Genomic DNA, 12643 nt, shown 5'->3' with positions numbered 1-12643 from the left:
AGGAGGAGATGAAGTCGTATGATGATCATGTGCTCGGCTTCTCGGTTGAGAGAGTGGGCACCCGAGGGTATATTGAACTTTATACCACCTTCGGTGAGGGAGAAGCGAGCAAGACCATCAAAATCCGATACTTAGTAATCATCGTCAACACCCCTTACAACATTCTGTTGGGATGATCGTCCATCAATAGGTTGAAGGCGATCGTTTCCACACCTCATCTTGCCATTAAGTTCTCCTCGGTGTCAGTAGACATTCTCACGGGGCACGTAGATCAGAAAGTGGCACGAGAATGTTACACAGAGAGCTTAAGGGTAGAGCCTACACCTCAGAACGCCGGTAAAAAATGATCCCCAAGGTGTAAATCCTCCCGAGGACAAAGGTCCCCTCGAGGAGAAGCTTAATCAGTGCGTAGAGAACACATGGTCACTTTAGTCGACTTGGATCCCCGAATTGTCGAGTCGAGGCTGAGTTGAGCCGAATGGTGTGCCTTCCTATAAAAGAAGAAATGGAAGGCCCATCTAGAAAGAAAAAGTAAAACCCAGTTACCTTAGGGTCTACCCGGTCAAACACTAAGAGGTGGGACGATTGCTCAGAGGGATTCGACCGATCGACAACACCTTTCGGGTCATCAAACCTTACAACATTCTCCACAGGGAACAATACCTGAATCACCTCGACCAACAAGGGTCGATTGTAGAGGAGCCAGAAGAAGAAGAAGATGAGGACGAAGGAGAAGACGAAGAAGAGGACAATGAAGACAACGCGCTAGCACGAGTATGATTCGAGTGTTGGAGCAAGAAAGCAGTGATTCAGAACAGTGAGGGAACCACTATTTATAGCCTTTCGAGAGCCCGAAAGATGAAACGTCATTTCCATTTCAATTGTCAAATCTCCCTCGATCCAACGGTTCACGACGAATGATGCCAAAAACCCCCATCATTAATACGCGTCACATCACGCGTTCGATGCTGCGAACGTCACGTCCAACCTCGGGAAGTCCAACCGTCACAACGGTCTCGAACAAAGACTCTTCGGATTAAATATTGTCGAGCCTGGAGCAAGTGTACTGGTAGGGTCCGTATGACCGAGACCATGACTCAGCACCCGATCCAAGCCGACCAACACAACAAAGACCCATTACGCCTAAGCAGGATTAATAAGATTAATCAACGATCAAGCACTAGGTTATACATTCCTAAGCATGACCCAAATTCCCTAATACGGTCCAATGACAAAGGGCACATGATAGACATATAAATAGGAACAGATTCTAAGAATCAGGTACATCATTACACAGTACTGATAGCACCGAGTGTCGAATACCTAATTCTTACTTAAGTATCGTTGTGCAGTTTACAAGTACCATCTGAGCCTGGAGTTCGCAAAGACTGAGAGACAAAGTGACAAAAGAAGATCGAGGAGTTTTTTTTTAGAGAAAGGAAGGAAGTGCAAACCAACCGACCAAGCAATAGTCTGAATCGTTCTCTTGATTCCAACCCCGTTCGAGAACAAGATTAAAGATAACTCTACAAGCAATTATAGTTATAATAACATAATATAATTAAATAAAATGAGGTTAAAAATATGCAATACATATAAATAATATAAAATAATTAAACAAATGAGGTTAAACAAATAAGTATAAAAATGGTAAATAACTCATTCCTTTTATCGGGATAATTGTGGAATAAAAAAAATTGATACTGTGGTACACAATTTATCGGTCGCTTTTCTCACGTCAAATTGTGTTTCACTCTACCAAATTCTCCGTTTTGGTTTCTTGAGCCAAGCCTTATTTATAGGTGAATTTCATCATAATTACATTTGGTTGGATTTGAATTTGGCTTTGTAAATTAATTTATAATTGTAACTTGTTTTTGGCTTCTTTTTGTAATTGATAACCATGGAAAAGAAAGGCGTGCAACAGGTGTGTCGTGTAACAAGCCTGCAGGCTTATCCTCCTGTCATTTAAAAAAAAAAATCTTTACTTTTTTATTCTTTATTTTTAAATTCAATCATCCGAGATATTTTTTAAGCTGTTCTAACATCCCGAATCACATACTAAAATACAAATTTTGTTTTACATAATATACAATCCAAAATAAAATAAAAAGATCACAAATTTTAGCTTTCAAATTCTATAATAAAAAAGTCTCCAAATTTTACGTATCAAAATTTTAAAAAAAAACATTTAATAAAAAACATAAAAGGGTAATTTAAACATTTTCTAAAAAATGGGGGCACATTCTCCTCCAATACTTGGGGACCTTTTAAAATTTGTACAAGAGGTGGAGAACTGTGGTGTAATTTTTTTGAGGAAGAAAAGCTAAGTGCTAAACAGGAACGAACATTTAAAACTACCAGCTTCTCTGTGCTTAGTATTTTAGGTTTGATGTCATCATTCGCCTTGATGGAATGTCATAGTAATAAAATCTAAAACGAATAGATACATAATTTAAGCTAAGTCAAATACACAATGAAATGTTTAGAGCCTCAAGATGAAGCTGTACAACACACAAGAGCCATCCAAATTCTGCTAGAGTCACTCACGCCTCCAAATAAGGTTACTACTGCATTATGGTCATCTCTTTCGCCTCTTGGGCTCCACCTGCAAATTCACAATTTCAAATCCAATAATATAACACCATAATCCAAAAGGCAAATGTGACACTGGCTAAACAATCAATTATTTTCTGACCCCATTTGGTTTGAGAAAAATGTTTTCAATTTTTACTTATAAACCACTTATTTTGTTTATTGGTTTTGAAAGCTTGTTTTCTTAAACATTTTCTCAAACAAAAGGGTATGTGAGAGTTAACAAATTGTGGTAATAAATATCTTACAAATAGCCACTTTTAATCCAACCTAAAAGCTGCCTGTACAATTTTCATTTTATAAGCTCAAAACACATTGAATGGGAAACGTTTATTGCTTTCTATCAGATGATATAAGATCAGTAGTGAAAAAAAAATGCCAACATGAATATCCCCCACAAATGGGAAGGTGCTGGTTTTTCATGTTGAATACTGATAAAATTTTTAGCAGATTAACCATGTGAAAAGCATCAACCAAAGTGAGTGTGTAGCATATTCATAAGGATATCGATTAAAGGAAGGTTCAGAAAAGTAAACATCATTGGTAAATTTATATCTCAAAAGAAAGAAAATTACAACCTTCAATGCATTAACAATGACTATCAAAAGAATGCATGCCACAGTTTGAACTAAACATTTTATTCAAACAATGCACACAATGTTTCAGAGTAAAGAAAGCAAAGCAGAAAACAAGACTGAACTATGCAAAGTTTGGCATCAAAACAGAACAAATGTACATGCTGTATGGCCAATTTTAAAACTAGCTGCACTAAGGGTTAAATTTTAGAGAGAATTTCCCCCCCATCAAACTCTAAATTCTACACCATATGTTAAATCACTCATTCCTTTTACAGCAATGTGTCCCATTCCCTCTCAATATCCTAGCCAGAAACTAGTTAATAGAAAACTGATGTCTTAATCATATGCTGGGAACATTAAGCAATAATTATTTGATGTTGGATAATAGAATTCACCTTGCCATCAGCTACTGGTGATGCAGAAAACGTAGCTTGCGGTTTCTTAATATTCATATCATCATCAGATGAACATTCAGAACACACAAAATGATCTAATTTCTTTGCTTCTTCGATAGTCATGCCCACACAAGCAGGATGATACCTACAAAAAACCTACAAAGATTGAAATATGTGTTCCATAGAGGATATAGAGACACTCAACATAAAAAGAATGTGATTCTTGGATACATTAGATTTTAACTCTTTCACAGTTCACATGGAAGTTAAGTCAACAAAGTTCTGTGTTTATCATGAGTTCGGTAATTTGCATCTCCAGTATTTCATAAACATTATATAAAAATACATGTGCAAGCATATTTTTCAACGTATTGAAACAATCAATAGATAGAATAAGCCATAGTCAATTTATATTGGTTCACGCATATAATAAAATAAAAGAAAGAACAGAACCATAGTCATAATAACAAGCCACCCACAAGCACATTGGCACTTTTAGGCAGACATAAATTTCATCTGTCACTCAATTTTTAGCAGTGAAGTTCACATGTCACAAGTAAATGTATAAGGCACTATATATTCACTCGTTCCTTCTTAATTTTATTTTACTTCATAAGAAAAATTGCTTTTTCAAGACCAACATGCAAAGGGCTTGCATGGGTCAAGATGCAGTTCTATATATAAAGCATTTTTCTTACAATTTTAGGACCATACATGAGCTTCCAATAGAACTTACAACTTTCTAACACCCTTTAGGCCACTCATTCTGCAGGTGATGAGATCACATAAATGAAAATTCCTTCAACCCAGTAAATAGCACCCAATGCTCAAATTCAACATACAAAAATAAACACCAAAATATACAAAATCAAAACTCCAAATTCAATAATAGGAGATAGGAAACAAAGTAAGCAGAAAACACTGATTTTACCAATCCTTGCACCCTTCACATTGAACCATGAGGTCATCCGGGTTATATGGCATCTCACACTTGCAATACCTGCAAAACACAGACCAACAAACATATTTAGTTCTAAAACCCAAAATCTCCTTCCTCACAATCAATAACCCAAAAAAAAACATTACATAAAATGGTAAGACATATGATCCCTCAACATATCCCAGAATTCAATTTTAATCCCTGAAAACTTCAATACGTTCTTACTCTTTACAGTTACCAAAATATATATGCAATTTGACCACCATATTAACATACTAAAATCTTATTAAATGCTTATACAGCCTAAAATAAAAAACTAAAATCTCGATTTTCACCTAAAACACAAGTACTAAAATGTATTAAATTGTTGTAAAGACTAAAATCTCATGTTTCTGTTCAAATGTAAATAGGAAAAACTTATTAATTTTTTTATAATGACTAAAAAATCCGCCACAAGTAAAAATGTAAAGACTTTAAATGTATACTAGAGCAATGTACATAAACATGTTTCTGCATTAAATTTTTAATAGGAAAAAATTTGAAATTTTGAATTATTTATAGACAAAAAGATATATGAGAGGAAACTCACACAGCAACACGGTCCGGAGTGAAAGCCCCAGTGGCAGCCTTGTACTCAAATCTACAATAGTAATCCTCAGCACCCACATTCTCGAGCTTAGTGTAGTTCTTGAAAGAGTGTACAACGCATTTGCCTTCAATGGTGTGCGCACTCTGCACATCATAGTGGTCGGAGAGAAAAAGCTCTTTGGCACCATGGAACTGTCTGCGACCACCAATGGACTCTTCGGGTCTGTAGTACCACCTCACACGCACCTTGACGTTGTTCCTGTTGTCCTGCTCGATCTTCTCCACGCGCGCCACGTAAGGGGGCTTCGACGTGTCGGAGGGCCGCATCAGAACGCAATCACCGGCTGCAGCACCAAAGAACGAAACGCTGTCAACGACAACCCCATCTAAAAAAAACATCATGGGCAGGCACGAAAAGAAGGAAAGGAGGCATTTTGAAGGAGGAAAACGCAAAGGGTGGTTGTGTGTTACCTCGGACGATCTTGTTGGTTCCTCTTATGGTGTACGAGTCCAAGTCCTTTCTGCCTGGCCTCGTTTTCGCCATGCGGTGCGCGAAGGGCGTTTTGGGAATGAGAATTCTTTTTCTGATTGTTGGGTTAAAAGGAGAAGAAGAGAAAGCAAGGAACCCTAAGGTGTGGGTTGGGTAAGGGGTGACACTTTTTTTTGTGAGTGAAGGGAGTGACTGTGACGCTTCGCCTGCGATTTTATTACTGTGGCTTTTTGGGAATGTAATGCGACGATTCTTGGTCGGTTCATAACATTTGACTGCTTCCTAAATTTTCTTGTCCTGAGATCTGCGCTAAGTAATTTCCTAATCTACTTCATTCATGTGTTTATCATATTACTGGGACGTGTAGCGTTCAAGATAAGTGGTGGAAAAAGCTATAATTTCCCTGTTTAGTAGAGGATTTTTGGAAACAAATACTACTAAACACTATTCTACTATTGAATTGATGTTGTTCCCTAGCAGGAAATATGCTTTGTCTTACCTGCTTTCATAGACATCTCCTCTGCGGTTGATCTATATAAAATGTGAATTGGGTTAGTCCGCTCCATTATATGATTGCGGGCTTATTTTACTAGTTCGCTTCACATAATATGTAGGCCTCCAAGTCAGTTTGATAATATTTTTTAAAAAAAATTAAAATTTTATTAATTATAAAAAATTTATTTTTATTATTGAAAATTAAAATTTTATCAGTGTATCAATTTATTTAATTAAGATAAAAATATAAATTCAAGTATGAGAGTTGTTAGAAGACTTGTTAAAAATAATTAAAGTTTTGTTTTACATCTATTTTTTTCCATATATGTATGTAAATATATAAGAGTATTTTATCAAAGTTTTGCTACAAAATATTTTAATGAAGATGATTAACTTTTAACTATCCTATTGAAATCTCTTCATTATATTATTTTTATTAACAAATTTTAAATATAAGACTTTACTTTAAACTAAATTCACTGTCACTTTTAATACTAACTCCTTGAGATGATTAAAATAAAATCTTTCTTTTTTAAGTATATTAAACTAATTTTTATAAAAATAAAATAAAAAAAGGTCACATTGCAATATTGGGGTATGATTTTTTTTAACACAAAAAATTAAATAATTATTTTTTTATTTACGTGGCCAGCCTGCAGGTTATGCGGAGCAGGCGAAAGCGAGTCAGCGGACTACATTAGTGAACTTGTCCTGCACTTTTTGTAGCGGCCCGCTGGCCCGCCTTGAATTAGAATAATCTTTAACCCATATGTGTATATAAAAATTGAAAAATTTAATAAAATCAATTTTAAGAATAAAAAAACAATTAATTATTAGGTTAAATATTATTTTAGAAGCTAACAAAATTATTAAAGTAGTTTGTATTTAAAATTTATAAACTAATTTCTAAATTGATATCTTATTAGTTATCAAGATTTGAGTTACCTTTTAGTTGATAATCTTGATAACTAATTAAGAAACTAGTTTATAATTTTTTTTAATAATAAAAAATATTTTACATATTGATATTTTTTATTCTTTAAAATAGTATTTAATTTAATAAATATAATAATTAATGATTTTTTTTTAAAAATTGATTTTTCATTTAATGATTTTTTGTGTAATAATAAATAGACTCTTAGACTTATGGACTAATCTATACATAATAACTAAGAAAGTTGAAGAATTATGATGAAATCATGTATAAAGCACGTACAAATTCTAGAAGAAGGTTATTCAAAGCATTGGAGTTTTTTTTTTTTTTTTTTTAAATAGATTATATACCGAAAGTCACCTAACGAGGTCATCTAGTATATAAGAATATCGAAAATAAGTACATTGGTTTACTTTAAACATTTGGATTACGTTCAATCCTCTTTTAAATAAACTATTAAAGGGTAAATAAGTGAAAAACTTATTGCAAAGCAAGTATAAAAGTTATCCCTAATTATTCTGTCTTAATATTCTTCTGATACTAAGAACTGTAAATATAATTAATTGCCCCTTTTAGATAGAACCAAAGCACAGTGCAATATCACAAATAATAATTATTTTTTTTTCATTTTAGCATCGGCTGATAAGAGTCCTCTTATTGTTTTAGATACATCGTTTTCATATATTTCATAAATAGATTCGTTAAAAGTTGCATTTTCGATGTTGTTTAAAAGACCGATTAAATCAAGTAATGTTATTGCCATAGAGTTAATTTTATAAGTAGAAATATGATTAATCATGTTGCAAGATTGTTAAGGAAAAAATATCAAAGCAAAAAACATGAATAATAAACAATAATATATAATATGTAAATGTTTTGTTTGTCAAACGATATAATACTGTGCAATCTTTTCTTTATGATAAAGTCTTCATAGGATCATATCATATGTTTATAAGATCAGACAATACTAATGAGACAAATTTAAAATCATTTTCTCAACGAGCGAACTTAGTCAACTGTAGTACACTTGATGATTGTTGTATCCAAATGGAATTAAAGATTTTTGAAGTCGAAATAAATTTCAAGATGAAGTGAGATAACGATAAGAGTTGATTTCATATATTTTGTAAATAACTAATAATATTTAGTGAGGGTGAAACTTTGACAAACAAATGAAGTAGAAGGATAACAATATAGCACAAGTGTTGGGTTAAAAGAACTTTGTGAATCTCTTAGCACAAGTGTTGGGTTAAAAGAACTTTGTGAATCTCTTTCGTTATTATTACTTATAAATGTTATATTTGCTCAAGTTCATTGTTCCTTATGGCTAAACCAAGTCAATTTCTTGGACAAGATTATCTAGAACCATAAATGATCTCAATCAATTTCTTGCATCACAAAAACTTAGTTATGTATTAAGATGGAACAGTTTGAGCCATATACTCAATTTCATTCTTGAAAGTTGACATATATGGTTGATTTGATATGGTTCACATACATGAAATTGTTTTCCGATCTCATTCATGCTCCAAAGGCATCAATGGTCGTTTATCACCATTAAGCATTACATATACTATCAAGTCAATAGAACTTGAATCTCAAATAAAAATATGCATTCATAAACAAGAATAACTTAAGAAATATCACATTACTTTTCAATCCTAACAATATAAGTTTAACAACTCATGGTAAATCTTACAGTGAAGTACACAAATGAGTAGCTATGAACAATAGACATGGATCCCTGGATGTTGTTGGTCAACTTAGGCTTTTAATCCTCTCCTTCAGAGTTTTTCTCCGTTTTAGCCTTGAGGCTTGGTCTTATAACTTGATATGATTCTATAATTCAACCTCTCTTGACCCTAGATGCTATGAACTTTCTATTCAAAACTTATTTGCCTTGAAACCTCAATGCTTTGAATTAGACCCAAGAGCCTCTATTTATATATTTTAGAGAGGAGTACCATCAGATTTAGCTTTCACTAGGCGCAGGCCAAACCGCCAAGCATATTGACTTTCTTTATGCTGAAGAAATCTTTTTGGCTTCAGGCCCATTTCTGGGCTTCCTTGGATTCATATTAGAGATTTGGTAGGAATTTGTTTCAAGTTGAGCCCAACATTTTCCTTTCTTAATCATGAAGTCTTCTTAGGCTTAGGATTAGATTTAAGCCAAGCCCAAGTGAATTTCAAACCTCCCTCTTTTAGTTCAAGTTAGCTTCAAGCCTTCTTTGTGCAAATCTGAGCATTCTTCATGATGAAAAACTCCTTTTACATAGCCTATTTGAATTTGCTCAACCTTTTAAACTATGTATCCTTGATTCTTATGGTTTTAATCCGCTTAGCACATGTCCTCAGAGCTTAGCATTTAGGAAGTTCTTTCAATGCTTGATCTCTAAAAGCAATCCGCTTAGCCTATCTTTATGTGCTGGGTAGATTTGTCTTTTTTCTGATCTTTTTGTTTGTTTGTTGTTTTATTCTTTTTCTACAAGACCTTCCGACCTCCTTCATGCTCCAAGAACATCAGTGATTGTTTCTCACCATTGAGCATTAAGTACACTACCAAACCCAAGGAAATTTTTTCTCAACTAAAAATAAGTATTTATAAACAACAATAACTTAAGAAATATCACATTGTTTTTAATCCCAACAGTGTAATTTTAGCAGCTCATAGTAAAATCTTACAGATGAAGAAGAACTTGTAGAAATCTTGTAGAGAAAAGGTAGAAAACAACAAATAAAGGAAGATCAAAAAAGGTCAATCCGCCCAGCACATGCAAAAAGACTAAGCAAAATGAGTCCAGAGAGCTAACTTCAATAAACCACTCAAATCCTGAGCACTTATGCCATACGCTGAGGGGATTGAGGCCAAAATAATTAAAGAATTCAAGAGCATGAAGGGTTGAGCGAACCCATATGGGATGAGCGCATAAAGTCCTTTACCATGAAGAAAGCTCAAATTCTCTTAGGAAGGGCTTGAAGTCAACCTAAACCAAAACTAGAAAGGGAAGGATCTACTTTAAGCCATATCTGAGCCAAAGAATACTTCATGGCTAAGAAAAGAATGTGTTGGGCTCATCTTGGAGCGAATCCCTAGCAAATTATTACATATGAAAATCCCAATAAGCCCAAGAAATAGGCTTGAAGCCCATATATTACTTTTGCATGAAGAAAGCCAATCATGTGAGATTCAATGAAACAAATAAATATTCTTTGGTAAAGGGAGTACAAGTCTTCTATGATGTTGTAGCTGTAAGGAGACACATTCACATTAATAGGTATTTAATTGAAGAATCAAGAAGGGAGCTTAATAGAGGAAGAAAGGATATCCCTTTGGCTATAGTAGTAGAAAGTCTTTGTATTCCTGGGCAAACATTTGTTAGGAGAAGGATTGGCCATCCAAGAAATATATATAGATCAAGCATGAGAACATTAGCACAAGTTTAGGCAAGCTTAATGTTTGCCAACATCTCTCCTATGACTCATGTCTCACATATGACATTAGATAAGGCTAAACTAATTCATTACATCATTCAATAATTTATAGTGAATGCGGTTGAATTGATTTCAGAAGAAATTCACAAATCTGTGATATCGTAGATCACTACTAGAAGTACTGCAAAACCTTTAGGTTTTTCAAGTTTGATTTCTGAATTATGTAAAGAGTATGGAGTACAATTACTTAGTTACCCTATTTGCATGATCATACCTCCCATAAAGAAGTCCTACATTTCGACCCACTGTACCAATCCAAATGATCAACATCAAGTGCCATTTAGATTCACCAATAAGACCAAAATCTGCAACTGAGCAGATCACACTACAAACTATCCATCCTTAATCAAGATTTCAAGGGACATTGGAACACATATAGTAGCAATGGTTTGCAAATCATAGGTTAAATCATAGGGCTTATACCGTTATTTCTTATTCTCTCAGTATTAGCAACAACACCAAACGATGGTTCATTTCCCTTTAATGATATCATAATATATAATGATACATCTATAAATTAAAAATATGACATTATTATGAATTTATTATAAACTTAGAATACGTTAGGCAATCTCTAGTGATTTGTCAAATGTCATTTTCCCCTTGCTTTAGTTCTAGCTAACTTATATTTCTCATGTCGATTAGGAGCGGATGAAGGACAAAGAACTTATTCATCTGAAGATGATTCTTTTTGCCTCTTTAACTTCTCTTCCATTAGTTTTTTTCCCAACATGTCGTAGCCTCCTCGAGAAAATCTGTAGGGGGTAACATTCTTATGTTGGATGTCTTGAGCTTTGTTCTGTTTTTTCTTGTAAAAAAAATAAAGATAAATTGTGGATTTCATTATATGATTTAATAAATGTGATTTGAAATAGTAACAAACCTACCATGAGGAGTCTGTTGATTTTTCTCGGCAAATGTACCAAATCAACGGTAATATAGTACTCTTTAAAGTACGAATGTCGAACCCATAGGGAACAATTATAATTAAGATAATGTGTTATAAAACTCATTAAGTATAGAAAATAATGTTGAGAACTTGTTCATAAGCAAATTAAAGATTTCACAAGAAGTAACTCAAAGGTTTAGGGTTTGATTCAGGACGTAACAAAACTAAAATATCAAATATAGAGAAAGATACTTGGGACTGAATTGCGTCTATCTCAATCATCTATATTTTTTAATAATACAATATATAATACTCAAAACTACTTATTCCTGATGCTTAATTTAAAGTCATTCACCTTGATTCCTCACAAATGAAATTCATAAGATAATTTCTCACACACTGATTCCTCAAATATTTAACAAATCATCCAGCTTTAGGAACAAAATTATGATGCAATCAATAACCTGAAATCTATTCCTAGCATTACAAGTTATCAAGTATTTTCGTCTATTTCAGATCCTTAAAAGTACTTTCCAGTTAAATTTAAGTTTCAAAATCAAGACTCCATTGATAAGATAGAATCAAGCAATAAGCATGAAACGAAAATACCAAGAACAAGTAGAAAAGAAAATATTATATATATATATATATATATATATATATATATATCACCAAGAATACATTTGAACAAAGTAGATTACATTCAATCCCAAGTTGCATAAGAAGGGTTGATCTAAGCAATTTCTTCTCCTAGAATAGAGTTCTCCTCTTCTTCTCTCATTAATCTATCTCTATAAAAATCCAATCTTTTTCCACCGCCTCTTTTTTCACTTTGTTCCAAAATTTATATATTGAACTCTAGCTCAAGCAAGCCAATTTAGCTTAAGCTAGATCTTTCGATGCATTTTTATCTTGAGCTAGCAATTCTAGCCTACGCTAGATTAGTACTACACCTTTAATCAAATATGGACAGTTTTAGCATGAGCTAAATCCTCTAGCTTGAGCTAAATCTTCTAGCTTGAGCTAAATCTTCTTGTGATCCAATTAAGTTTTTGCTTTCTTTCTTTCAATGCTTCATATTCATCTGCAATTTACACAAAAATTGAGATTAAATTTCTTCATTTATTTCTTGATTCAAAATATATAATCAGGTTCAATAATTCTTAGATTAGGGTAATTTTCTTACATTAAGCAACAATTAAGTTCCAAAGTGTTCAATTTTCTCAATAATAAAAACTACACATTGG

The 12643-nt window shown here is 33.3% G+C and overlaps 1 protein-coding gene across 3 annotated transcripts; it reads right to left on the bottom strand.

Moving 5' to 3' along the window:
* Positions 1–2350: 2350 nt before the first annotated feature.
* Positions 2351–6108, bottom strand: LOC137825035 (chromatin remodeling protein EBS-like). Of its 3 annotated transcripts, none has more exons than XR_011083287.1 (5): positions 5568–5878; positions 5098–5482; positions 4500–4568; positions 3569–3724; positions 2351–2608 (listed from the first exon to the last, which is right to left on the bottom strand). XR_011083287.1 is itself a non-coding variant. In XM_068630713.1 (5 exons), exons 1-5 carry the CDS (start codon positions 5638–5640, stop codon positions 2582–2584), a joined length of 657 nt encoding a protein of 218 aa, XP_068486814.1. In that variant the 5' UTR covers positions 5641–6108; the 3' UTR covers positions 2351–2581. The 3 variants fall into 3 exon arrangements, 2 of the variants coding, with proteins under 2 accessions (XP_068486814.1, XP_068486810.1); XM_068630713.1 differs by having other exon boundaries at positions 3569–3713; positions 5098–5440; positions 5568–6108; XM_068630709.1 differs by having other exon boundaries at positions 3569–3713; positions 5568–5894.
* Positions 6109–12643: the final 6535 nt, after the last annotated feature.

Source organism: Phaseolus vulgaris, chromosome 11 (assembly GCF_000499845.2).
Source record: "Phaseolus vulgaris cultivar G19833 chromosome 11, P. vulgaris v2.0, whole genome shotgun sequence".
In the NCBI taxonomy this organism is placed as follows: Eukaryota; Viridiplantae; Streptophyta; class Magnoliopsida; order Fabales; family Fabaceae; genus Phaseolus; species Phaseolus vulgaris.
The sequence above is the reverse complement of the archived record's forward strand: the minus strand, read 5'-3'. Positions and strand labels throughout refer to the sequence as shown.

Coding starts and splice junctions, on each gene's coding strand:
- LOC137825035 (XM_068630709.1), bottom strand. CDS start 5,640: ATGGCGAAAACGAGGCCAGGCAGAAAGGACTTGGACTCGTACACCATA. Junction 5,483..5,567: donor AACCAACAAGATCGTCCGAG/GTAACACACAAC, acceptor TGTTTTTTTTAG/ATGGGGTTGTCGTTGACAGC. Junction 3,714..4,499: donor TGTGAAGGGTGCAAGGATTG/GTAAAATCAGTG, acceptor GGTTTTTTGTAG/GTATCATCCTGCTTGTGTGG.